The sequence below is a fragment of the Tiliqua scincoides genome, chromosome 3 (genome assembly GCF_035046505.1).
Source record: "Tiliqua scincoides isolate rTilSci1 chromosome 3, rTilSci1.hap2, whole genome shotgun sequence".
In the NCBI taxonomy this organism is placed as follows: domain Eukaryota; kingdom Metazoa; phylum Chordata; class Lepidosauria; order Squamata; family Scincidae; genus Tiliqua; species Tiliqua scincoides.
This window is the reverse complement of record NC_089823.1, coordinates 127,598,945-127,626,928: the sequence shown is the minus strand read 5'-3', so window position 1 is coordinate 127,626,928 and position 27,984 is coordinate 127,598,945. Positions and strand designations below refer to the sequence as shown.

At 41.7% G+C, this 27,984-nt stretch overlaps 2 protein-coding genes across 2 annotated transcripts in view; one reads left to right on the top strand and one right to left on the bottom strand.

The window, feature by feature from the left end:
• The window catches only part of TPT1 (tumor protein, translationally-controlled 1), a 302,395-nt gene that overhangs the window by 82,056 nt on the left and 192,355 nt on the right, over positions 1-27,984 (top strand). The gene's annotated exons all lie outside the window — the stretch shown is intronic.
• The window catches only part of GTF2F2 (general transcription factor IIF subunit 2), an 89,588-nt gene that overhangs the window by 57,628 nt on the left and 3,976 nt on the right, over positions 1-27,984 (bottom strand). Inside the window, exons 3-5 of the mRNA XM_066621238.1 lie at positions 23,369-23,387; positions 20,160-20,301; positions 13,724-13,762 (exon numbers count right to left, since the gene is read on the bottom strand). Coding sequence (XP_066477335.1) covers positions 13,724-13,762; positions 20,160-20,301; positions 23,369-23,387 — 200 coding nt within the window. The remainder of the gene's footprint in view (positions 1-13,723; positions 13,763-20,159; positions 20,302-23,368; positions 23,388-27,984) is intronic.

Sequence of the window (27,984 nt, the reverse complement as noted above, 5' to 3'; positions counted from 1 at the left end):
GAGGCACGGGGATGCAGGTATCCTATTGTGTGCTCCCTGAAGCACCTGGTAGGCCACTGTGAGATACAGGAAGTTGGACTATATGGGCCTTTGGCCTGATCCAGTGGGGCTGTTCTTATGTTTAAAAAAATATGAAGTTGGTTATATAAGTCAAAAGTTTCTCATGCTGAACTGGCTGACAGTCTCTTTGGTGGTGTTTTGTTGTTATTTTTTAAATGTTAATTAAAAATAAACTTGATTTTAAAATATCAAAAAACCCCAAAATGTTTAACTAATTTTTTAAAAACTTCAACAAACTCCATAAGCTTGCAAAATATTATGTGTTTTTGCTATTGAAGAAATCTAGCTCCAGTACTGCTGTTTTAGTTAATAATTCAAATTGCATGTCTGTTGATGGTTGTCCTAACAGAGTAAGATCAGAAAATACTCCAAATATTCTTGAGTAACCTGTTGAACTGGAGATTATACCCCTTCCAACACCTTCACAAATGTCTGTCTGAGTCTGCTTTCATAACCAAATAAATCATTTTCTGATATAATTGCAAAACTAAACTGAACATTTTTCAAAATAAATCACAGTTTAAAATGTATAGTTACGAACTTCTAAAAATGAAACCCATATATCCAGGTTGTGAAAAATTGGACTGTATTAAGGTTATACAGCAAGCAAGAATGTACTTTTTGCATTAAAAAAAATAATCACATGATTAAGGGTCAAATCCTATCCAATTTTCCAGTTTCAGTGCAGCTTTGCCAATGGGGCATGCGCTGCATCCTGTGGTGAGGAAGCAGTCACAGAGGCCTCCTCAAGGTATGGGAACATTTGTTCCCTTACTTTAGGGTTGCATTGCTGCTGCATCAGGAACATTTGTTCCCTTACCTTAAGGTTGCATTGCTGCTGCACTGCTGGAAAGTTGGATAGGATTGGGCCCTAAATCGGGTATGAATAGTGCTTTGAAGGGATTCATGATTCAGATCAAACCTATCCTGGAATCCACTAACAAAATGAAGAATGAAACTGAACTTCACAAAGATCCAACAAGCCATGTAGAGTACTCCCTCCACACCACATTTCATACATGCCTATGTTTAGTACCTCTTTTTACCTTCCCTCCCTCTGTATCTGGGTGGGCCAGAAACACTTTGACCTGCCAACTTCCATTTTTAGGAACATGAATATGCCTCCTGAACTGGAAATGTTATATGGAACTATTCTGCTATTTGATTTCTTGTAGGCTTTGCATAACTCCAATAGTTACACAACTATTTACTAGCTGTATGGATTAAGTAATTTTTTCCTTCAAATCTTCAAAAACAGGATATAGAGCTGTCTGCAGTCTCATTAACCACAATAACTACCCTAACGAATTCATATGAAACCTGCTTCCTGTGCTTTTGTGCTACCAGAAAATATAGTGGAGGCTGTTGCTAATAAGATGTCACATCATCCATTTTCGCTGAACAAGTTTGCACTTAACCATCAGTTATGACTGTGAGATGAGGCTTTTAAGCGACTGTAGAGCATTAAGATGACAAATGACGCCTGAAATTTTCTGTTAAGTCATTTCAACAGAGGGTGAGCAACCTCCTCAGGCCCCAATCTGACTTACTTGATGATTAGTCTCTTGGGTCACCACCACCACCACCACCACAAGGCCAGTATGATACTATGTTATACAGGTGGAGCCTATTTATCCGCATTAGTTCCGTTCTGTGACTCGGTGCGATTAAGAAAAAAACACATTGTGCTAAATTCCATAGAGTTATGCAAATACACTGCAGCCCGACACTTCCGGATGGAAGGAAACTAAGGCAGCTGTTATCAATCCCCTCCGCTCCACTCCATACTCAGCCCTCCCCGTTGCCAGCTGCCTGGCTTCTTTCACAGTTGGGATGCTGATCTTTTAAGAGTCCAGCCCTATGTGTTTCTACTCAGATGTAAGCCCCATTGTAGTCAATGTGGAGAGGAAACTGTGGAGAGGATTGTAGGCTATATCTCATGCTTTGCTTGGTGGGAAGGCTTGCTTGTGTCAGTGACTGCCTGCACCATCTCAATGGGGGGGGGGGGAATTTGGCAAACATGCCCTGGGTTTTTTAAAGCTATCCCCTCTGTTGCTACCACACCTCTGTGTGTGTGTGTGTGTGTGTGTGTGTGTGTGTGTGTGTGAGAGAGAGAGAGAGAGAGAGAGAGAGAGAGAGAGAGAGAGAGAGAGCACTTGCTCCACCTTGCTGCACGTGTTCTGACTACAGAGATTTTCAGCCCCCCCTTCCCCTCTTCAGCCTCTTTGCTGGCTCAGGGGCTCCAGGAGCATTACTGTTCCTTTGCAAGGGGAACCTCTTCCAGGGCTATTTCTCTGCCTGGGCAAGGCAGAGCCTTTTTGCAGTGTTTTAGGCTGCTTGGAAATGGAGTGAGATGCCAGCGAAGGGCAAAGAAGGCAAAGCTGTGTGTGACTTTTGGCTTTCCCCACTCCATTTGCGGATAAATAGGCTGCACCTGCAAAATTAGGAGATTATCAAATGCCTGGCAGGATCACAATACATGACAAGTGAGTAGTGGTCAACTTGGTGAATCAGAAGTTGGGGAAGCCTGATCCAGAGATCATTTGAGTAGACCACATGAAGGAGAAGCTCCTGCATTGCTCTGCTAATCCATGAATCAGATGCTATTTATTTATTTATCACATTTTTATACCATCCTTTCTCCAAAGAGCTCAGGGCGGTGTACATGGCTGCTCCCCTCCTTTTTTCCTCCTTTTTTCCAACAACCCTGTGAGGTAGGTGAGGTTGAGAGAAAGTGACTGGCCCAAGGTCACCCAGGAAGCTTCATGGCTGAGGGGGGATTTGAACCTGGGTCTTTCAGATCTGAGTCCACGTCCCAAACCACTACACCACCCAGAATGATCAATTATTAGCATGTTACAGCTAACAGAATCAGGGAATTATGTAAGATACTGGCTCAACTCAGAAAATCTCGAAATCATGCTTTTAGAGCAGTGTTTTTCAAGCTGTGAGTCATGACCTTAATGAGGTTGTGAAGTCTTGTTTGTTGGGTCACAGCAACCTTGCAAAGCCTGTGCAAGAGAGGGCTTGGCTCAAATCCAATAAACTTTATCAAAACTGAATTTTTAATATAATCCTGCACAGCCTTTTTTTGCTGCCTTCCCCATAGCTCCCAAGTCTGGCCCTGATCAGGCTGTCACCTCACAGGGTTGATGTAAAGACACAAGAAGTAGGGGAAACGGGGCAGGTAGAAGAGCGGTGATGGGGCTGGCGGATTGGGTCCTGGGAGGGGGCGGGATTAGAAGCAGGTCCCCAGTCCAACACTTTGGACGCAATCCAGAGAAGTACTTAAAGCATGTTTGCACTTCCTTGTGAGTCAGCAAGGCTGGTATGCAGAGGTGCGCCAGCCTGTGGAGGCTGACACATGATTCCGCACTGATGGAGACACCAAGTCTTGCGTCAGCCAAGCTCAGCCGACGCAAGACTCTGGCATGGGCGGGAAGGAGGCGGGGAGAAGACAGAATGGGAGATGGCAAGTGGTGGAGGCAGGGCTGGAACCTAGCAGTTATGCCGGATCCCAACCACCATTCCTGGAGAGTTCAGAGCGGCTTCAAGCTACTCCGCTCTCCTTGGACTTGCACCAACTTAGGAGTGGATACAGCTCAAGCCTCTTGGCTTGCCTGTTCCAGCACAGGATAGGATTGCGCCCTTTATGTATTTGCTGTGGTTGTGGCACAAAAAAGGCTGAAGACCAGGTTACTTTATAGCAGGGGTGTCCACAGTTTTTGGCAGGAGGGCCACATCATCTCTCTAACACTGTGCCGGGGGCCGGGAAAAAAATTAATTTACATTTAAAATTTGAATAAATTTACATAAGTTTACATAAATGAATATATTAAAGATGAACTTATATGAATGAATGAAGGTCTTGCAATAGCTCAAGGCCTATAAAAGGCCTGGCACAAAGCAAGACCAGCCTTTCCTTTGCTGCCACTGCTGCATCACAGACATGAAACAGCAAGCAGTGGAGGGAGCCCTCACTGCTTACACGAGAGGTCAAACAGTCGCCCTCACGCTAAAAGCAGTTGTGGCAGGCCAGTGTGGGCTCCAACAAATCTCCAGAGGGCCAGAGGCTCATTGGAGACTGGGGGCTCCCTGAGGGCCAAATTGGGAGTCCTTGAGGGCCGCAAGTGGCCCCAGGGGCAGGGTTTGGGCATCCCTGCTTTAGAGGCCAGTAAACAACCTGTAGACTCATGCACTCTTAATTTCCTATTTAGTTATAGTTTGCCATGACATCTCAACTGGCAAACTATGATTAGCACTTACCTTCCAAACCAGAGTCAGAAAACAAGACGTGAAGTGAGGTTTTGACTGTGGATTGGAGGGTAAGTGTTAACTAAGCCAATTAGGACAACACAAGTCAATGGTTAGTGCTAGAGGTGTTTGAAAACAGTGTTATTTGTTTTAGTCAGAAGTAAGCCCACTGTGATCAGTAAGACTTTTAGACTATCATCCTATCTTACTCACCAAACACACCTAGTTAGTGCTAAACAAGGAAGGAATCCATATAAAAGAGGGTATGGCTTATTTCATGATACATCAAGACTATGGTTTTTAGAAGATTTTCAAATCAATAAGATGTTGAAGAGCATAATCAAGAAAGTTTATGCAGGGAGTACTGCCTGCATAAATGTAACAAATTAGGGGTGGGGGGAAACACTCTCTCCTTCCTGTGAATTTAGAACAATTTCCAGGTCAAATTTTGAAAAGCAGAATCATGTAGCCTGACTGGATAAAAGTTAATCTAAGCTCAGATATTTTGTCAACTGAGTTGAAGCAGTCATTATGCTGGGGAACTTCTCTTCCCAGGCAGAGAAGACTTTAAAAATGTGATCCAATTTTGTTAAAATTTGTCTGATGGTAATTATACATAAAATGCCAAGAGATTAGAAGTTTACTAGGAAGCAGAATAGCACAATCTAACCTTGGACTGGGAAAATACTTCTGAACCTGGATTGGTATAACTAGCAAAGGAAGTGATTTCTTGTAGAAAACATCCATCACTATCACGTTTTACTGTGCATAGTAATTCTTCTAAAATATGGGATAGAAGTACTCCATGAAGCTAAAGATGAAGCATTTCTAAGGCTTAAGAGGACATTGCTTAACATCACACATGTTACTCAAATATTGTATCTCACAAAGCCTACTTGGTTCAAAAAAAAAAAAAAGCAGAAGCTGTCAGAAAGTGACAGTATCTTTTGACATTCGTCTTTTTTCCTTTATAAGCAAATAGCTGTTGAGTTATCTGTACAACTCATTATACTTGTGCCCATTAGGGATTTTTAAATTAATTTTTCTAGGTTTATCCCTGCCAACATGCTTCCAAGAAATCCTGGAGACAGTTGTCTACTCCTTTGAAGTACCACCATCCCTTACTCAAATTAATTCAAAACTTACAGCCAGAAAATTTTGCCTCCAAGTCATCAACAAATGTTCTCAGTTCTCATGCTGTCTGATGAAGTACCTCTGGGTGTAGATCAATCACAGAACCATGGTGCAAGACAACATGGTCGATAGCAATGCAAACTGGGCCAACAGAGGTGAAGATTTATTGCCTCACTGCCAAAACCCACTGGACTGACCTCATGGACAGAGGAAGGGAAGGAAATACAGATAAGACCCTTCAAGCCATATGCAGTCCCTTTCTGGTAGGGACTGGAAACTTTGTCTCTAAAATGTTATCAGGCTAACTTTCTTTTTTTAAGAAGACTAATGCAACTCTCTCTACCTATATTATACAGTACAGGCATAGCACTGGCTGTATAGGTAAGAAGAGATATAAATTGTAATTATTATTTATTAAAAGTATATTTATATATGACTTTTCAAACAAAAAGTAGTTCACAAAGCAGTTTACAAATCTGTTTAAATCTTCATGCCACCATGAAAAGCCCTGAAACTTCTACTGATCTCAAAACCCAAATCTTCTGTCCAAGACTCCTGAAAATTTGGCACCACGAGATGGGTGACAATAGCCATTGATCTTGCAAATTTTGTGCAGTCTTATTGAGAAATGAGTGAGATACAGCAGCTTGAAAATTGTCTCCTAAGAAATTGCTCTATCACACAAAAGTAATCTTTTTTCTTTTAGGCAAAAGGTAGCATAACCCCCCCCCACACACACACACACACATACGCCATGCTCTTTAAAGTGATTTAATAAAAAACTCAAGTTTATAAAAGAGCACGTGCATTGTTTTGAAAAAATTTAAGTTCAGTAGTTTCAAGTTTACTGTAATGCTATTAAAGAATCTACTTTTCTGCTTCACTCACACTGAAAAAACAAGTTGCTTTCCATCTTGCTCCTAGGAAGAGTCAGCTGGGTCATTTGACACACGTTGCAATACGTGTCCTCAGTTGATTAGCCTGTTCCAATTTGGGACTTTAGAGGTTAATAAGTCCCAAATTGGAATAGGCTAATCAACTGAGGACACATATTGCAACGTGTTTCAAATGACCCAGCTGACTCTTCCTAGGAGCAAGATGGAAAGCAGCTTGTTTTTTCAGTGTGAGTGAAGCAGAAAAGTAGATTCTTTAATAGCATCATTACAGTTAACATCACTGTAGAGTGCTATCTCTCCACCCACCCCATCATGAATTCCTGGGCAATTCTGCACTGTTAACTGACACTGAACACCCATTAGCAGAATTGTAAAAATAAAGTGGTATATGTTGCAAAATTATTGTAATACACTTCCCTCTGTATAACAGGCCAGGAAGTAATAGGTATAGTCACTCTGATCACGACAGTTCTACTTAATGGTTCTGGTTTTAGCTACTAGTTGTTGGTATTCTATGAATTTCCCCAAAGTCCCCATTTCTGACAGATGAGGGCAACTGACAGCCCAATCCTAAGCTTCCCTAGTGCTCAGGGCTACAGTGGCACCAAAATAGCAACCATTGTATCCTATGGGGCCAGGGAAACAGTGCCAGGTCTCCCTCCACAGGGTAAGGGAACCAATGTTCCCTTACCCCATGTAGCACCCAGGCAGCCCCAACAGCTCTCCTCGGATTTGTGCCCACTACTGAGCATGTGCAGAATTGAGGAGATGTGTTGGGTTTCCCAGCCCAGAAGGGGGGGTCAGGATACGGCAGCAAAGCCTGCTGCTATCTCTGCCCCTCCCAGGCCAGCTTCTTTTCTCCCCCCATCCTCCCCTGCCCAGTTCGCCCCCTTCCCCTGCCCCCAAAAGCCCGGCCACTCACCAGTGAGAGCTATCAGCAGCTATCTTTGGGTGCTGAAGTCCTACACCAACTGGTGCATCAGTTCTGCTGGTGCAAAGTGCCTTACAGCACTTTTTGCAACAACCCAGGCCAGAGGTGCAGGTGGGGCACCAGCATCGTGGCCTATAGGACTGGGCTCCAACTCATTTTCATTAGTTATTGTCTAATTCTAATACAACTTCCTTCTGAACTTGTGTTAACATGCAGAACACAATCCTGTGCAGGTTTAACAAGTTTATATAGCGGAAAGTCATTTGCGCATTTGAAAGCATTGTTAAATCAAAGAAGCAAAATATTCATACACTCCCCTCTTACATAATTTTATGCCTTTTAAAAAATCCCAAGAAATTAAAAGAGAAAATAGTTTGGTTTAAAATGAAACTTAAAGCACTTACAATGTTCATATGTGTTTAAAAAAAAAACACATGGAAATTGAAGGTTTACTGCTTAGATGGTGTAAATGTTAAAACTATCCACAGTCACTCCTGTATATTATGCTGGTTTTAAAAATTTAGTTCCACACCCATTCTTCAACCTTGGTCTTGAAATTGGACAGAGGAGTCCAGAAATAAATTCATTAAGTGAAGCTTCTCCAATCACTTCCTAGAGTTCCACCTCATGAATTTCTGCCAGGTACATCTGTACAAGGGAAAGTGCTACCCCAAAGTGCCACCTACTATAGTAAATGTCCAGACAGAAACAGGAGCAGCATCTTCCCCTATCGCTCCTCCCTTCCCCGCCCCATCAGCAATAAAAGGGCTTTCTTGGCTAGCCTGAAGGACTGCGATTCTTTCAAGTTTCATGCCGTACATTGTGTGCAATTTCACTGCCTGACAATGCAGAAGATGGAAAACTTAAGGTGCTTTAGGGGTGGACTTAAAAACATTTGTGAACCTTACTCCCCTCTTCATTTTGCTAAGCACCAACTGTTGATGCTGTCTTTGTTGCTCGTTGTTCCCTTCTAACCTTTCCATCAGAAATGGCCTCTAAATTTGCTTTGTTCTTGAATTAAAAGCCATTGCTGCCCAACACTGCATATACACAACAGGGATCAAATGTGTACACCTGTGCGCTGGGCAGAAATGTGTTAATCAAAATGTTCGTCACTACTACCTGCATTGTCACTGAGTTTCACAGAACAACCAGCATAATAAACGGTAATGGCTATGGAATCTCTTCCATTCTATACTACTAATACACGGTTTTTAAATATGAAACAAATGCGTCTTAAATGCTTGGGAGAAATCAAAGATTTGATCCAGCAATTCTTTCACTTGCTCTTACCAGAGCGGCAAGCAGTTAGTGTCAACCTAGACAAGTTTGCAAGGTCAAAAGTGCCTCTAGAATTCAGTGTAGGTTAGAACCACAAGTGGCTGCTGCGAGAATGCATATCTACTGCATGGTTCTGATCTTAGCAACTCATTTATGGGATACTGTGGATAACATCACAACCTATCAAGCAGTAATCTATCAGGTATATCTCTAGCAAATTATTTCAAATGCTGCAGCTGTTGAATTTGTGCCTGGATATGTCCTTCCACAGTCCAATGTTGAGCTGCAGGACCAAGGCAAAGAAGAGGTTCATGGAGTCGAATTTGTGAAGTCAGCATAACATATGAGAGAGAGAGTGAGAGCCTAACATATTTATGGCTTACATGCACAAAAGTTAAAGGGATCACTTTAGCCTGCAATTTTCTCATTTTTAAGGGCATGAATAAAAGTGATAAGAATCTTAACTCTCATCTTAAACTGAAAGTGTTTTTATATTTTAACTGTACTACTGTTAGAGTTAGATTCAACATAACTACGTGGCAAGAACAGCAACAGCCCCACTGATCCTCTCTTTTTAAAATTCCAAACAGCCCCATAATCCTCTTCTAATATTCTTAGCTATCTTCCTCTAGGGAAGTCTTTGCCCCAGTACACTGGAACCCAGACGATTACATGCCTAAGTTTGTGTTCTTGAAATAAAACCAACGTTCCTCCCCACTTTATCTCTGCTTCCATTTTCCTCTCTTTCCTTTGTTGTCTCTCGAGTGAATTTTAGATTACAAGTCCACTGGAACAGATCGCTCTCCTCTTATTACTTGTTCATTGCCATGTACACAGAAATTGCAAAAACAACATTCTCTCTCACCATTTCTTGTATCAGACAATTAGCACTGCAGATTTTAACAACTACAACAGAAGAAAAATTCTCTCAACCAACACCAGAATCCTAAAAATACAAGGACAGTCTAAAGAAAGTTTATGTTGTATTGACAGAACTGTAGAATAACCTCAATAAATCCAGAATAAAAGTAGCAAATCTACAGCACAGTTACAAGCTGTTTCAATTCCACTGTAGCTTAAGACATGTTCAGACAATGGAAGAAGTCATACCAGCCATATCTGACAGAGTTTGACCAAATAACCCACCTTTAACGGTAAAGCATACCTTTAACCCCTGGGGACTGGGGGATAAAAATAGGCCCTCATTTTGGCTGTACTTGTCGTAAGAGGCGACTAAACAGCCACTGGGTAGATGGGACTTGTCAGCCTGGGAAGGCAGCTCATCTGAGAGAAGGAAAACTCTGATCCCAAACCTCCACTGCCTTGTGGCTACATCCAGTTATGGAAAAGGCTTCAGGAGTCAACCTCGAGGCAAAATCCGGAGCCAGAGTACCTGAGGCAGTTCATAGCTGAACACAGTCACGTTCTGGCAACTCCTGCGACGCCACTGGAACCAACCGTATTGGCTTCTGCCTTTCCATTGGACCATTTCAGCGACGTGGAGAGGGGGGATTTGCTGCATGGGTAACAGCCTATCCTCCATACCTACTTTACCCAGGCTTCACGCACTAGAGAGGACACTCGGTTCCAGAACCACTATTCAGAGCGCGATACCATAGTCTTTCAAGACTAAAGGATGCCAACAACATCAAGCATACCAATGACACACAACTCCATATTTTTGTATGACCTGCCCAGAGGCTTCATGAAAATGCTTTAAAAGCATGGGGGACAGGAAAGAACCCTGATGGTCACCACAGGCCAGGGCTGCTGGATCCCTAGCCCAGGAGCTGGATCCACAGTTCACGTGGATCCATCTGCTAGGTGAGTAAGTAAGTAGACCTTTTGGTTCTGCCTGGGTGCCATGCAAAGATCTCCTCGTTCAGTGGAGAGGGACACTCTGGGCGGTTGCATCTGCCTGAACGTCCTGTCACACGGCTTTCTGGAATGCCAGGCAGCAGACGCGACTGCCCAGAGTGTCCCTAGCCTTCGAATGAGGAGGATTTTGCATGGAGCCCAGGCAGAACACTCAGATGCAATCCGGACAGGGACTGCATTCTGGGCATACAATGGTCATGACTTTGAGTGCTGCTGCCATAGGCCAATGGCTCCTATTAGCATGTTCTGGAACTAACCCCCCCCCCCAACAACTGGAACCACTGTAGAACTGTATCTCCCAGCTCTAATCTGGTAAAATAGACCAGAAAAATACCATGATCAATGGTACTGAAGGCTGCTGAGAGGTCCAGCAGAACTAATAGGGAAACACCCTCTCTGTTCAGTTTCTATAACAGGTCATCCACCAAGGCTGGTTTCCATCCAAAAATATGGCCAGTAACCAGATTGAAAAGGATTCAAATAATCACTTTCATACAGGAGTTGCATCATCATTACATGCTTGATCACCCTGCCCAAGAATGGCAAAATTGTGACCGGTCAATAATGACCTAACATATTGGGATCAAGACAGGGTTTTTTTTTGTTTTTTTTAAAAAAGGTTTTGTAAAGTGGTCAGGCCACTGCCAACTTACACCATTTCTGTTCAATATTATATGTATACAATAGGGATCAAATGCGTAACCCTGAGGCCTGGGCAGAAATGGGTTAAAACAGATTGGGAATATTCTTTCAGCTAAAGAAACAGAATTAGGAAGATGGAATACCACATTTTAAAAATAAATAATGATCTTAAATAACTGGAGGGGGGACAAATTTGATCAGTACTCCTATTTCAATCAATCAGAAACACAATTTTTCCCACCAAGGCATCAGGTGGGCTGCTATGAGATACAGGATGCTGAGCCCTGGGCCTGATCCAGCAGGGCTCTTCTTATGTTCTTATGAAATTCAACAAAAATAGGTAGCTCACTCTTGGAAGTGCAAGACAAAGCTACTGTGCTCATATGCTTCGGGAATCACTGATTTATTAGTGTAATTTCTTGCTTAACATCAACCAGGGTTAAATGAACTTAATGTCCCTGTCACTGGCGCTGCTAGGGGGGTCCGGGCTGCACCAGGTGACACGCCAGGGGGGTGACGTGCCCTGGGGGAGGACACACCAACTTCGCGGCATTGGGAGCTACCCCATCATGCCATACACCATGCATCCTGGATGCAGGATGCCCAGTGGAGTGCAATGCAAAACACATAATTGAAATCGCTCCTTTCATTCAAAAGTTACGGCAAAAAAACCAGAAAGAAAAAATGAATGCATCCCTATGGAAAGTGAAAGTGAGCCATATCGCGCATTTACTCATGAGTAGGCATACCTGCCATAGTCCATGGAAAGGGCAGGCTGAGAGGAATCCAGTGACACCAGAATGGTCCTGATTCAATTAATGCAGCTCCCAAAAAACACCTGAGAAGTTCCCTCCCTCCTAGCTGCGAGTCTGAGACTGAAACGAAGCCACATGGCCATGTTTACTCGTGAGTAGGCGGACTTGCCTCAGTCTGTTGGAAAGGGCAGACAGAGAGGACTCCAAGGAAGTCAGAATGGTCCTCATCCAATGAATGCAGCCCCCAAAACACATGAGAAGGAGGTCCTTCCCTCCCTTCCAGCTGCAGTCTATTGAGCTCTATGAAAAGCAAACTCAGTCACCTGGTCGCATTTACTCATGAGTAGGCAGACATGCCTTGCCTTTCGGTCAGCCCAGGCAAAGGGGAATGTTAGACCACCAGAAGGGTCCTGATCCGATGGAACTGGAGCACAAATGCTCCAGAAGGAGCCCCCCCCCCCCACTAAGAAGGACAAAAAAGAGGCTTCAACTGGTAAGAGGAAAGTTTTCTATTTTGCACTTGCAAAGCCAGGTGGGTCTTTATATGGATATGCCTGAAATAGAAGAACTTTAAACTGGGCACTGGGGAGGGCTGGAAATCTCACTGATACTTTTTTTTGGGGGGGGGGGGTTATTGCAGGCAGACTACAGAGTAAGCTCCATTGACCACTATGGGACTTACTTCTGAGTAGACATGCACAGACTTGGACTCACAGGCTGCAATCCTACCCACACTTTCCTGACAGTAAGCCCCACTGACCACTATGGAACTTACTTCAGAGTAGATATGCAAAGGCTTGGGCTCACAGGCTGAAATCCTACCCACACTTTCCTGAGAGTAAGCCCCATTGACCACTATGGGACTTACTTCAGAGTAGATTCACTTGGTGGAACAGGACTGGGTCCCCTTATTTAATTATTTCTTTTATTTTAATTTAATTATTTATAATTATTTATTTTAATTTGCTTGATGATGTCACTTCTGGCCATGGCATCACTTCCAGTGGATCCTGGACAGATTGTCATTCTAAAAAGTGGGTCCCAGTGCTAAAAGTTTGAGAACTGCTACAATAAGGTGTTAGTAAGTTGACACAGGGGTGTGTGTGTGTGAGAGAGAGACTCTACAAGTTTTCAAAATCACTAAAATCAGAGTTTGGAAGAATAACACCATCATGTTACATATCAATCAATGCGTAAATTTCATGTAGAATGCAATGAAACAAACCACATTGAAATATCTGTGTTCTATCAAAAGGTACAGCCAAAAAAACCAGTGGGGGCAGGGCAATGGTACATCACCACGTCCACCACCTGAGGCATTGCTCCGCCCACTGCATGGGGTGATGCTCAGGCCTCCCACACTGGGTAACACGAATCCTAGTGATGCCATTGGTCTGTGGCATGCACTTCTGGTGGCTAAACTTGTAATACTTGCACCAGAAATCAACAAACTATGTAAGATGGAGTCAATCATACATATGAGCTGCATGTAATGAAAGTGTATGATATGCAACTTGATTATTTGCTACATTTTGAGCAAAATTTGGAATGACAATTATGGATTTCATTACTTAGGCAATTGTAACTTTCCTGAACCTTTCTCAAGCAAAAGAAAACAAGAAGTAAATACATTTGCATCCACATAAAACAGAATTATGTTCAAGTGTTTTAAAGATTTCAAGGCAGTGCTGGTTGTTGTTTTTTTTAATTCCCCAGTAGCTTTACAGTTTGAATAAAGGCCTCTGAATAATTTAGTAGTTTCTACCAATGAAATAATTAGCTTTATTATTCACAATTTTATGGTGCTTTCTACACTCTGAATGTTTAAAATGATTCTCGATACAAACAGTGAAGATCACATTCATTGAAAAGTTGCTGCAAGCATCACTTACCAGTGTTGCTATTCTCAGATTTTTCATCTGCCTGGCTCTCTGGAAACAACAATAAGGAATGGTAAGAACTGTGCAATCTTGGGTACCATGTGCATTCTTGTCTGCAATTCTAATTTATGGCTTTAATACAGTCTTTAATACAGATCTGCATAATATAAAGATTGTTGGTTGACTGCAACCCACTGGGGGAGTTTCAAAACCTATTGTTTGCAGCCCTTTCCCACCTTTTTGAAGGTGATGACGACATCTAAGTCCTATCCAAGCCCATCAAAAGCAGTGTGCGAATGGAAAAATGCCTGCATCTGTACTACTCTTCTCCCAGGATCAAGAGATGAGTAGTGGAGTTGGTACCTATTTTTCCAGACTTTTGTGGCCAGGCAGTCATGCTGTCAACTACATTTGAGACTATCTTGCCATGTGAATTTCTGCAAGAACAAAAGTCTTGTGCACTGTTTCTGCCAAACAGCAAGGAGTGATACAGATGAAACTGAGTACTAGAAATAGGGAGTTTTAAAGAAAGGAGACTAAAGAAACAAAACTGGCGAACCTACATTGGTGCAGAAGAGCAACAACATGATATATACAAGATGCAGAGGGAAAAGGAAGTGGTAACAGCATTGACACTACATACAGCCAGTGGAAAATAGAAAACTGATAGTGATACAGACATCATGAATACTCTCTCTCTCTCTCTCCGCCCCCCCTGCACAGGATCCCTATTCCCACTCTGCATCACTGACACACACACACACACACACACAGAGAGAGAGAGAGAGAGAGACAATTAAGCTACTATGGTCAGGTGGGAGGATTCAGTCAATGCCAGGTGTGACTAGAACCCAAAGGCATCAATCATGCATATTGTTCAGAAGGGCAGAGGTACTAGACAGGATGGCTTTTCCCCACATATTGACCAGGATGGGCCATCTCAAGCTATTATTAGGCCTTCTGGATCAGGTAGGGAGAAGCAAGAGATACAAAGAGAAATTGAATCATGATGGCCTGAGCCAGGTTGCTTCCATTTTAAATATCCTTTAACAAAGGATGAAGGCTCCCTATTCATTGCAAATCCATATTTGGAAATTAGACTCATAATTTCAATCAAAATTTCTGAACTCTTACTCTATAGCATTACAAGATAGCTGTTAGGTGGCTAAAAAATGCCATTCAAAGCATCTTTGCTCACCAGGCTATACTGTAACTAAATAATAGAAGGGGGAAGACACCCAATTTGTTCTGGGTGGCCAATTCATATTGAAATGTATGCCAGAAATGTAGAACTAGAATAATGATAAAGGCAAGAAAAAACAAGAGAAAGCAGAAATTGTTGCTTAGCAACTCGCAGTGTACATATGGTAATGTTTATATAACAAGATGCAGTTTATATTTCATGTGGAAACAAGAACAAAAATTAGGCTAGAGAAGACAAACAACAAGAGCTGTTGTTCTCCAGTCAACTAGCCACTATTTTAAAAAGATCTTCCACTTACAGGAACTACTGTACAGTAACATTTTTAATCTTAAATCTTCTAAGCAACAATGGCATTTATAATTGAATTTTGGGTAGTAAATCACAAAATAAACATTATTTAGGTACACATAGTATGCTTTGCAATTAATATAAAATCTCAAAGAGCAGAAGAGAACACAATTTAAAACAATAATTAAATCAGCAGTGCATATCAACCAGCAGAGGAAATAAACAGAACAGACCAGCTACAAATCCAGCACCTTCAAAAAGGTGCTAAATTTAAAAGAAGACTTTATAGCAGACCTAAACCGGTCAAGAACCTAACAGATCTCTACCAATAAGGCATTTCTTAACCACAAGGACACCAATGAAAAGCTTTTTTTTTTTTAAACAGTCTACCACTTATAAAGGCACTGACTGTGAGATCTCATTGCTTGATCACAATGAATAGAGAAGAACATAAAGGAGAGACATGATGCCCATAAGGAGCATTTTTACAAGTTACACAGAGGGCAAGTGACTAATTACAATGGCCAAAAGCACAATCTCTAAAAACCAGATGCTGGGGACAAAAAATGGAAAATAACTGTAGCAGAAGACTCAGGCTGGCTATTTTTTGTGTTTAGAATGCTAAACTAGCCAGAAAGTTGGTCTCACCCAGCGCTGTAATTCTTCCACCAGCAAGACCCCAAAATAAGCAAGATCTGTTCAGAGTAAGTCAGTATTTGGAAACAACATGAACATATCTGGGTTTTTTTTTTAATGCTTTCAGAATATAGAAATCATTTCATAATAATAAGTATAAACAAACAAGTGGTCGCAATACAGAAAGTTCAAATACAGATGTGTTTCTGACTCCTAAAGGGCATCAAATCATTATAGCAGACAAAGAGCAGAAAAAGTGTGTTCCAGGGGATAATACAAAATACAAATCTGCATCTTTGTTCAACAAGTTCTCATAGCTCTGATTGCTAAAAGACACCAGTATTTTTAGAGGCCTGGATTGATTCACACATTCTCACTAGAAAATGGTTATTAGTTGCAACTGAAGATATGTTTTCCCTGGTTTTATCATAAAATATTTTATTATAATTGTTGTTTGAATAAAATTAAGAGATTTATAGTTTTAAATTTCAAAAAGCAAACGAACAGTACAATTTCATGCACCAAGACATACGTGATGTATTTTTATTTTTTTACACTAGTAAAAGAAAGTTTAGATCCTATAATCTTCAATACTTTCTGAAAAATGGGAAAAAAATTTTCTCACTCTAAGAATACTTCAAGATTCCTAGAAATGTTACATTTCTGTGGGAGGAATCAGTACACTAGTTACTACATCTGTATTTCAGCTAGCGTAGTGATTTTCAACCTTTTTCATCGCAAGACACACTGACAAGGCGCTAAAATGGTCAGGCTTCAGTTTTTTGACAATTGATAAGGCACACCATGCTACTCACAAACCCAATAGCCCAACTAATTAATGACCCTCCCAAAATCACACAGCACACCAGCAGACCATTCACAGCACAGCAATGTGCCACAGTACAGTGGTTGAAAATCACTGAGCTAGAGGGATAGAAACTTTTCTTTTAAACTAGCCTTAATACAATAGAATTTGAATTTCAAACAAATGTCTTATTTTCAATGTCTTTCTACATTCACCTATAAAAAGAATTTTACATCCACTAATAAGACCTGATTTAGATATCTGGGGGACGGACGAACAACAAAATTATTTTTAGGATAGTTACATCATAATAATTTGATGTTTCTTATAAGCTTAGTTCAACTATAATACATAGGACTATGAAAAAAATTGACACTAACATTTTGCTGTTTCACAGTCTATTTTAATATACAATGAACCCCTATTTTACAATGGATTAACTTTACAATCAAATTACTTTACAATGGACTCCATGTTACTATGTAAAACAAGGTTCACTATACAATAAAATATTCAGTCTATGATGGGCTCACAACTGCTGCCTAAACAACCTCATGTGTGATAGACAAGCCTATCCGTGATACAAATGCAAGTAGCAATATTTGGCAGCATCTCAGCCAATGTTACAATGGTTTTTAATACTGTGACTTTATGTATGGAGGGAGGAATAAAGCCAATGAGAATGCTGATGTGAATGCAAGCCTTTTAGGTAGTATCGCAGTCAGTAGCAACACTTTAATCATTGTGACTGCATGTATTTAGGGAAGGAAATAGCCTTGTAATTGTGTTTTATAATTACACCACAATGTGAACAGATAACCATGACCCCTAAAGAGTGCAAAAGGCACCCGTTGAATAATCTTTCAGAGAGGGAAATAGCTTAGTTCTAAGGCAGAAACTTCAGCTTCCAAGATCTTTTGGACAATTACCCCAAAACAATATGTTATTGGGTTCACATTACAATATTTTTATAATACAATTGTGTCTCCAGAACAGATTGCCATGGAAAACTGGTGATCCACCAGACATTGAAGTCATGATGCTGAAAACTACTGGGTCATTTCAAAATTATCTTTCTATTTGCTCAAAAGAAATCCTGCTTTTAATTTTCAATAAGACAGCAGTTGATTACTTGTCATCTGTTTGCATTGGTTGTACAGAAGCTGTCAAAAATGGTGCCCCCCCCCCACTGAAAAAAATCATGAAGATAGCAGTACACTATCCCAATCTTTGCAAAATTATATCCACACCCGACAGAATAAGCACTATTTATTTTTCACATTTTTTTATACCACTCTGCCTTCAAGGAGCTCAAGATGGCATAAATAGTTCTTTCCCTGTTTGTCCTCACAACTCTGTGAGATGGGTGAGGCTGAGGGATAGTGACTTGCCCAAAGCCACCCAGGAAGCTTCATGCCTGAGTGAGGATCTGAATCTGGATCTTCAAGATCTCTGTTCAGCTCCAGAACCAATACACCATATTGGCTTATGCCAATGGTACTAACTATGCATAATGATAGTCACTTCCAAGCAAACGTGCACAGGGGTGGCATGTAAAGTCACTGAAAAGAATTTCCTTAAACTGTTTAGGACTTAAGGATAGGTTCTAGTCTTCATGACCAAGGGGCAATACAGTCTCCATGTGCCCAGTATAGGCCTGTAGCTAACATTCCTTGCTAGGCAGAGCTACCACCACTATGCTCTATAAGGAGTCTACACCAGTGCATGGACCCCATCTGCAGTGAGGCAGTGTTATGACTCATCATCATACCGCCACCAGATCTTTGTTATTGATGTCATCACATCGCCAAACTTCCAGGTTGCCGAGCTCCATGCTGCATGGAGCTCAGCTGAGAGGTGCACGGCTGGTTGGCCGTGGAAACATGCTCTAAAAATCCTTAGAGGAAACATTGGCAACCACATTTCCAGGCATGCTTTGTCAGAACTCAAATGAACTAGGACTGCCATCTTGCCAATGCTGGGACAAAATGAGCTTATTATTAAGTGTTTGAGGCAATAAGCATCTGTAGATTTCTTGCTTGTCTAATTTTGCAGAAGTAGGATTGGCAGAATGTAGTATGTTGTATGTGCATGCATGCATATGTTCTGTCTCTGGCAGTACCAGAAATGCAAAGCCCAAGGCTCAATATACAATCCAGAGCTCCTCGTAAGCCTAGCAGGATGCATGCCTTATGCAAGGAGAGGATGGTGAGCAGTGACTGAGAAAAAAGAACTCACAACTTCTCTGAGACATGGTGGTAAGTTCCAGTTCAGAAAATCCTCTCTCCAGTAAGGCCAGAAGGAGAAGGCAACAGGAGCCAATGAAAAGACATTTACAGTGAAGTGCACACCCCTAAGTGTTTAAAAAGCAAGGAAATGGAGAAATGTGGCAAAGATCCAAAAACAGCTGTCTCTCTTCTGCCCTGGGATACTGTGTGCATCTATTAGCCAGCATTGGAGAGAGAGAGAACAAGCAAGTGAGCAAAATGAGCCTAATTTGCTAAATAAAACTTCAGCAGAATAGCTTTCCCCTTCACTATGAATCAAAAAGTGCCTTTCATACTTTATCACTGACTGGGCCTGAACTTCTCCTAAAAAAAGAAATAAGACCTCCAGGAAGGGACTGCACAATTCACTGCAATTGGGGAACGGGCATCCAAAACCACAGTCCCAGTTTGGCTTTGTGTCTATAACGAGCAGGGCCTGATCTGTAGTGATTCCAGAACTATAAAATGCTTTCCTTCAGGAGGTTCTCTTGCTCGCTTTCAGAAGTCAGAAAGAACAATCCTACTTCTGCTGTTACTACTTGTTTTATTTTTGTGCTTCTAAATAATTTGTGCTTTTTTTAATCTCAGGATGCAATCGTAACCAACTTTCCAGCACCAAGTTAAGGGCAATGTAGCTCTGAGGTAAGGGAACAAACATTCCCTTACCTTGAGGAGGCCTCTGTGACTGCCACCCAACTGCAAGGTGCAGCACACAGCCCATTGGCCTAGCTATGCCAGTGCTGACAAGCTGGATAGGATTTGGACCTTAGTTTTATTGTATTCTGTAAGCTCAGTATGGACCTTTGTTAAAAAGGTAGTACATAAAATTACATACCTCATCTAGTCTTTCCCTTCCTCTGGAGCTAGAAGCTATGAATGTTATGAATAAAAGAAAATTGTAGCTTAAAATTCAATACAAGCTGTGCAGTTTTCTCTGATGAAGATGTCCATTAAACTCAGTTTCTGTTACCAAAATATTTGTTTCAAAATAAAAAATTTCAGTTTCAAGTTTTGAATTTCAGACAGTGGTCAATTTTTTGCTCTGAGGTTTTGTTTTTTGTTATTGTTGTTTTGTCTTGTCATAAGTAAGACAGGCAGCTAGAAACACAGCTAAATGCAAAGCTGAGACAAACAGATAAAGTTTGGAAGCCTAACTTCAGCTTAGTTAGCATCCATGGAAATATCTAGTTTGGCAGGACTTCAGTTAACAGAACACTTTTCCATCTAACACTTTTCCATCTAACTTACCCATGGAACTCTCGGTAAACACAGTTAACGTCTGTCCTCCCACACTTTGCAAAAGAAAAGGATGTTCTCGAGGTGCACTGAAAGAAGATGGCTTTCCACCATCATCAATATTTGCGAGATCTTCATTCAGAGTGAACGATACCTGACAATCACAAATATCATTATTTATTACCCAAAAAAACCACAATTGTCAACTGCTTTCAGCTATTTACAACAAGGAAAGAAATCTGATGAGAAAAAAGTCTTGTGTCCTCCATACATATAATAGGGTTGGGAAAGACCTCTGCCTGAGACCATGGGGAGTCGACCACTTTGTCAATTAAGTAAACCAGTGATTTTTCAACCACTGTGCCATGGCACACTGGTGTGCTGAGGGAGTTTGGGGCAGTTGCGTGCCTGCCATAGACTTCCCTGGGGCAAATGCCCCAGGCGCCGGCTGCTAGGACCCCGCGGAAGCCTCTCTGAGGCTCCCAATGGGGGCAGAAACTATGCTTCCAGTTTGCCGTAAGCACAGTTTATAGCGCCGGGGAATCTCACAGAGGTTTCCCCGGCATGGAAGGAGGTTGCGTGAGGCTCCATGAGCCTCTGGTGAGTAGGTGGGTGGATTTCTGGGGGGCAGCAGTGATAGCCTGTGGGGGGCACCATCGCGGAGCTTTGCCCCGGGCGCAGGGCTGTGGAAGTCTGTGGTTGGTTTGGGGTCCCACCTAGCTGAAATCTGTCAATCATTGCCAGCCACTAGGATCTCTATTTACAATGATTAGTAGTGCAAACTACTTCCTCTTGCCAGAAGAGACATATTGTTTCAGCTTATTTGCCTCACTGCTTTATTCCCAAGCCTGAGAGAAACTTCAGGTGGCTCAGCAGTGCCAAGCTTCCTGTCCAAACAAGGAGAAGTAGAGTTATTTAATATACACCAACCAAAGTCAAGAAATGCATGAGTGGCAGGCAAGCAGACCAACCAAAAACCCCAAAAGAGGCACAGTTGCGGCTTTTTGGAAACATAGCGGGAGAGGGGGATATCCGTTCTTCAGTGTAGGTTGTCAAAAAATAAAATGGGGAGTCCTTTAGTTTGCTAGTGGGATAGGCTCTTCTGTTCCAAACCATGGCTAGAAATAGTTTCTCTTTTTACTTGCTGACTTTGGGAATACAGTTAATTCCCTTAGGGAAAAACTTTGGGGAGCTAAAATCAAAAAAGAGAACAAAGTTGAAAAGGTCAAACTGACAAAAAGTTGTAGACTGGACAAAAATCTTGCCAATTTAATTCTACAAAGTTTGTCACTGTTGAGTAAAAAAAGTGAAAAGTCTTTCCAGTCACTTGATGTATCTCCCCTGGACTGGGTGAGAGATCTGTTTGTGTGAAGTGCATGAGAGTCAGCAGAACAAACTGTTACATAAAAAGACGAGCTGACAGAATTCAGAAATAAGAAAATGCCATGCCTTGTCTAGACTTTTCAGGCATGCTGTTATGGTGGCTCTTCTTAAAGCACTGGTCCCCAACCTGTGAGACCTTGAGAAATGATCTGCAAGATCACAAAAAAAAAGATCACCTTCTATCACTTCAAGCATCTTGGTAAGCGAGCGATCTCCTACAGACCACCAGAGAGGGTAGAGAACAGACTGACTGTAGACGTCAATGAAGTGTCAGCTGCAGCTGTGAGCAGTCCATTCTATGATATCTCTGGTAATCTGTGGGGGGGGGCACTCGCCTGGGAGATGCTTCCTCATGGACCACCACAGAGAGTAGAGAACGGACCACCTGCAGCCACGGCCAGTAACAAAAGCAGTAACCCAGAAATCTTCTCTAAAAATAATAAATCTCTAATAAATATTCTCAAATTATTACAAATTTAATTGTATATTTTGTGGGCAGGGAGAACAGTGTGGTCCACAATAATTCCAATTTTTGCCTCAGTGGTCTGCAAGCTCCTAAAGGTTGGGAGCCACTATCTTAAAGGGAAATTTGTATCAGCCAACTATAGTCCTTGGCCTTGCCTCCACGAGCAGCCAGCACTATGCTCCCCCATGTTCACCTTGGCTGTGCATCAAGGGGAAGGGGGAACGCGTGTGGCTGCCAACAGTTGCTCTCTAACACAACTCTGGGCACTCCCAACTTGAATGAAAGTTTTGGTCAAGCAGAGGAGTTCAAATTAGCATATGTGAAGATCAGTCTCTTTTCTACACCGCTTTTCCCAGGTTCCCCCCACACCTCTGCCTTCAGATCTGCTTTCTGACTTTAGGACCCATCTAGGGATTTTTCCCTTGGCCCCTCATGTCAGTTTCTCTAAGGTGCCTCCACTCTCTTTCATCAGTATTTTTTCCTCTTTTTTGCATTGGCTACTCCTGTTTCAGATGCTACATTTCCTCAAGATAAGCAAATCAGCAAACTACAATTTCAACAAGAAAACATATGACAATTCAATATCAGCTTCCTTTATCAGAAAACCATCTACATTACATTTGCTACTGCCAATACATATATGAAAACACATTTCTTTTTTTCTCGTTAATCATCATGTACATTGCAGGAGTGTTTTATGTTGGCGCCCAACATAACAGGAGTCCAGTGTTGCACCCGATGCTGCAACATTGTTGAAGTGAAGCAAGCAGTGCCCAGATCAGCAAATGAGATGGAAAGCCAGCCAAAGACTTAGGCCAGGGGTGCCCAAACCCCGGCCCGGGGGTCACTTGCGGCCCTCAGGGACTCACAATCTGGCCCGCAGGGAGCCCCCAGTCTCCAATGAGCATCTGGCCCTCCGGAGACTTGCTGAAGCCGATGCTGGCCTGATGCAACTGCTCTCAGTGTGAAGATGACTGTTTGACCTCTTGCATGAGCTGTGGGACAAGGGTTCCCTCCACTGCTTGCCGTTTCACATCTGTGATGTAGCAGTGGCAGTGAAGGAAAGGCTAGCCTTGCTTTGTGCAAGGATTTTCGTAGGCCATGAGCTATTGCAAGACCTTCATTCATTCATACAAGTTCCATCTCTAATATATTCATTTATGTAAATTTATTCAAATTTGAAATGTAAATTAATTCGGCCCACAACACAATGTCAGAGAGATGATGTGGCCCTGCTGCCAAAAAGTTTGGACACCCCTGACTTAGGCGAAGGATATAATACATTTTTAAAAGAGTGTTTTATGTCATGAACTGGTATACTCCGATGCAAAAGAAAAAAAAGTCTCATACTGTTTGCATTTTATTTACTTACTTCTGTTCTTCCTTGATTTCTGTAAAATAACAAAAGAATAGAATGTGTTAATGCTCAAAACTTTTCCATAATAATCAAAATATTCTTGATGTCAGTACTGTAGAAGCAAGCAGTAAAACAAACATAAGGTTCACAAAAGAAATAATATATATACTAAAGAGGAGAAGACAGGTAGGATTTAGTAATGGAGATGAACTTGGCGCTAGACTATTATAAATAAATGCAGGTTATAAATGCAACATAAGGCTATTATAAAGATGCTTTCAGTTGCACAGACCCAAAGAATATCATGCTGAAACAGGATAAAGTTGTATTGCCTATTCAGTATTACATAGAATAGTACTATTCAGTTTAGGTTAACAGTGGACAGAGTAAAGGCAGAGCTGCTTAATTGTTCAATACGCATTCTCCCAAATTAGGTTCAGTGGAAACTCCTTTACTTTTGTATGCGGATGATATGGCCTTGATATCCCGCACTAAAATAGGATTACGGAGACTGGTTAACGCCTGTATAGAATATTTTACCAACAACGCCCTGCAGTTAAACTATGATAAGTCCAAGATTGTGGTGTTTGGGCACTCTTGGAAACCGCAGTCTTGGCTTTTTAGTGGTAAAGCAGTACAACAAGTCAAGGAATTCCAGTGTCTTGGTCTCCGGTTCCACTACCAGCACTCTTGGTCTTCCCATCGCCTCACAGTAATGAACTCATCCAAATTAGTTGTCCAGGCTATAACCCGCTTTTTCTTTTCTTGGGGTAACTCATTTATTCCAGCTGCTCTCCAAGCTTTTAATGCTAAAGTTACACCTCAAATTTTGTATGGCATTCCTATATGGATGCCAGCATTAAATGATTTGATTGAAAAGATCCATTCAAATTTTCTATACAAAATCTTAGGTGTTCCGCATTGCGTTCCCTATGCGGCACTCTGCCTGGAGACAGGCCAATATAGGCTGGAGTTTCTAGCATGGTCCCGTTTCTTAAAATACTGGGCCAAAGTGTGCTTCAGGGCTGATCAAAACCCATTGTTAAAAGGGATACTGACTGACCCACTGTTATCTCCCTGCTTAGCTCTCTTCTATAAGAAAATCAGACAAATGGGCCTCGAGGCAGATCTACAAGGAGCTGCTACACCTGAGGTTTCTATTAGGCTCCTGATAACAAGATTAAATGATATAGAAAGGCAAGAGATTTTGGGTGCAGCACAAAAAAAATGTTCGCCCCTGAATTTCCACCTAAGTAATACATTTGGTCAACAACCAAAGTATCTGACCTTCTTAGAGTGCCCCTTCGCAAGGAGGGCTTTTACATTAGCTCGCTGCAATGTGTTGCCTTCTAAAGACCTACTTGGCAGGTTTAGAAATGCCCCGAAGGAAGAATGAGTCTGTAACTGTGGCCTTAGAGAGGTAGACTCTCTTTTACACATTGTTTTGCACTGTGTTAGCAATCAAGTGCCCAGAGACCAGTACCTTCTCCCATTGTTAAGAACTAAAAAAGGTCTTCCTGAGAATGTTTGCCTACAATTTTTGTTGGCGGGAGATTCTAAACTCATGACCCTTCCAGTTGCGAAATTTTTACACCTGAGTAACTTGAAGAGGGCTAATCTGTTGGTCCTAAGCAACCTGGAGTTACCGCGCAAGTAAATTGTTGTGTTTTAACCTTTATCTTTATTCGCTTTTTAACATATATTTATATATTGGATTGTTTAGAGATATTATGTGTTAATTTTTATGCCTAATAAAGGTTTGATTGATTGATTGATTGATTGATTGATTGTTCTTTCGCATCTATCTTCTCTGACAAGGGAAAATGACCCAACCTAACAACTGCTGCACTAACAAGGAAGGAGAAGCATTATGGCTTAAGAGAGGCAAAGAGATGTTAAGGGAATACCTCCCTTTAAATGAATGCAAGTCTCCACAACCAATAAAGTACACACAGAGGGTACTGTGAATGTGATTTTGGAGCAACTGTGAAATCTCTGAGCATGGATAAGGTGCCAAAGCACTCAAGATAAGCAAATATTATCCCTAAATTGAAAAAAGGAGGATCCAGGAAACTACAGACTGGTCAGCTTGATGTTAATATCTGAAACCATCCTGAAACAGCTCATCAAGCAGAATGTCTTTGAGCACTAAACAATAATAGGATGATTTCCAGGAGTCAGGATGGACCAAGAACAAGTCATGCCAAACTAATTTCCTTCCTGACAGAGTGATTAGTCTAGATCAGTGTTTCTCAAACTTTTAGGGATGATCCACTGGCCAGATGATCCACTGGCCTAGATCATCACAGGAATGCCATGGACAGAATGTACCTAGATTTCAGCAATGCATTTGACCATGTTCCCCATGATATCCTTGTGGATAAAAGGGAAAACGTGGGCTAGTAGATACATTGTATTAATGTAGGGTAGGTTCAAAACTGGCTGAACAACCATTCCCAGTGAGTTCTAGTAAATGACTCCAAATCAAGTATCAAGAGGGATGCCATAGGACTCTGTCTTGGTCCCTCAACATTTATTTTAATGACCTGGATGATGGGGTAGTTATCAGTTATCAAATTTGCAGATGACATAAAGCTAGGGGGAGGCCGTAGCTTAAAACTCTGGAAGACAGAATCAGGAAAATGATCTTGATGGCTTCAGTGCCTGGGCCTAAACCAACAAGATGATGTCTAATGGAGACAAATGTATCATGTAAATAGGAACACAAGAATCAGCGGCACAAAGTACAGGATGGGAGAGACCTCACTTGGCAGCACCATATGAAAAAAGGATCTAAGTCCTTTGCTTAGATACATTAACAGAGCATGTTAATGCATGCATTAACATCGCTCTGTTAATGTATCTAAGCAAAGGACTTAGATGCATGCATTAACATCCCATTAATGCTGGGATGCATTAACAGAGGCGAAAGAGTCCAGATCATGAGAAGTAATCATTCCATTCTATTCCGTTCTAATCAGGCGTCACTTTGGAAGACTGCCTCCTGTTTTTGGCACCACATTTCAAAGAGGACAGTGATAAGCTGGAATGAGTTCAAACCAGGGCAACGAAGATGGGTGAGAAAAGACTAAGGAGAGAGACAATAGCCATTGTCAAGTAACTGACGGGTTGTCAGGCAAAATGAAGGACTGACTTTCTGTGGTCCCTGTGGGCAAGACTGGAACCAATGGGTTGAAATTTTACGGAAGGAGATTGTGACTATACTTGAGGCCCATTTTCCTAACTGTAAGAACGGTTCTCTGTAAACCGCTTTGTGAACTTTTTGTTGAAAAGCGGTATATAAATACTGTTGTTGTTGTAAGAACTGTCTGGCACCGGAACAGTCTGCCATGTGCAGTTATGGTCTCTCCTTCACTGGAGATTTTCAAGCAGAGGCTGGGCAACCACCTGCCAGGGATGCCATAGAAGCTGCCTACTCTGAATAGAGTCTGGACTTGATCAAGGTCTCTTCCAACTCTAATGTTCTATTATTCAACTTTTGTCAGATATGGATTGTGGGAACAGTATCTTGTCAAGGCGTCATCACTACATTGCAAAGCATTGATTGACTCTTACCATGCTCTTCTCATATGGGGGTGTTATCAGCATGCTACCCTATGACTGGTACATGAGTTCCCAAACTTTACAAAATTCTCGGCTTACCGCATTGCGTTCCCTACACAGCACTCTGCCTGGAATCAGGTCAACACAGACTGGAGTTACATGCATGGTCCAGTTTTTTAAAATACTGGACCAAAGTCTTCTTCAGGGCTGATCACGACTTGCTGCTAAAGGGGCTGTTGACTGATCCAACGTTAACCCCTTGCCTAGCACTATTTCATAAAAAAAACTCAACAGATGGGCCTTGAGGTCGATCTACAAGGAGCTCCCTCTCCAGAGGTTATCACCAGACTTGTGAAAACCAGACTATATGATATGGAAAGGCAAGAGATTCCAAGTGCAGCACAGAAAAAATGCTCCCCTCTGAATTTTCATGTTAAAATTACAAGTGGTCAACAACCAAAATATCTGTCCCTCCTAGTGCATCCCCTGGAGAGAAGGGCCTTTACCTTGGCACGTTGTAACGTGACCCCCTCTAATGACTTACATGGCAGATTTAGAAACACCTCCTGGGAAGATTGTTTATGTAGCTGCAATTTAGGTGAAGTAGAATCATCCACCCACATTATGTTGCACTGTCCCAGATATCAAGCATTCAGACAGCAATTTCTCTCTCCCTTGCTCCATGCTAAAACAGGGCATTCTGAAAAAGCTATAATTCAATTCCTTCTAACAGGTGATGTAGAGCATACAACCCTCTCAGTCGCACAGTTCCTAAACTTGAGTAATTTGAATCGAGCCAAGCTTTCTGTAGCAAGTAATCACTGAACACATTACATCTTTGGCAATATCTGCAGAGTAACTGATTGTTTTGTTTTTTTAATACTACATGTTTGTATGTAAAATGTATTGTACGTTTGTATCTGTGTGTACACGCAGGTATGCACATATACATATAATTGTGTATTACTTAGGTTTATATTCTCTCTACGGTTTCCGTACAGAGTCTTCACCTACCTAATGTTTATGCCTAATAAAGGTTGACTTGACTTCACTGGTACATGCTGGTG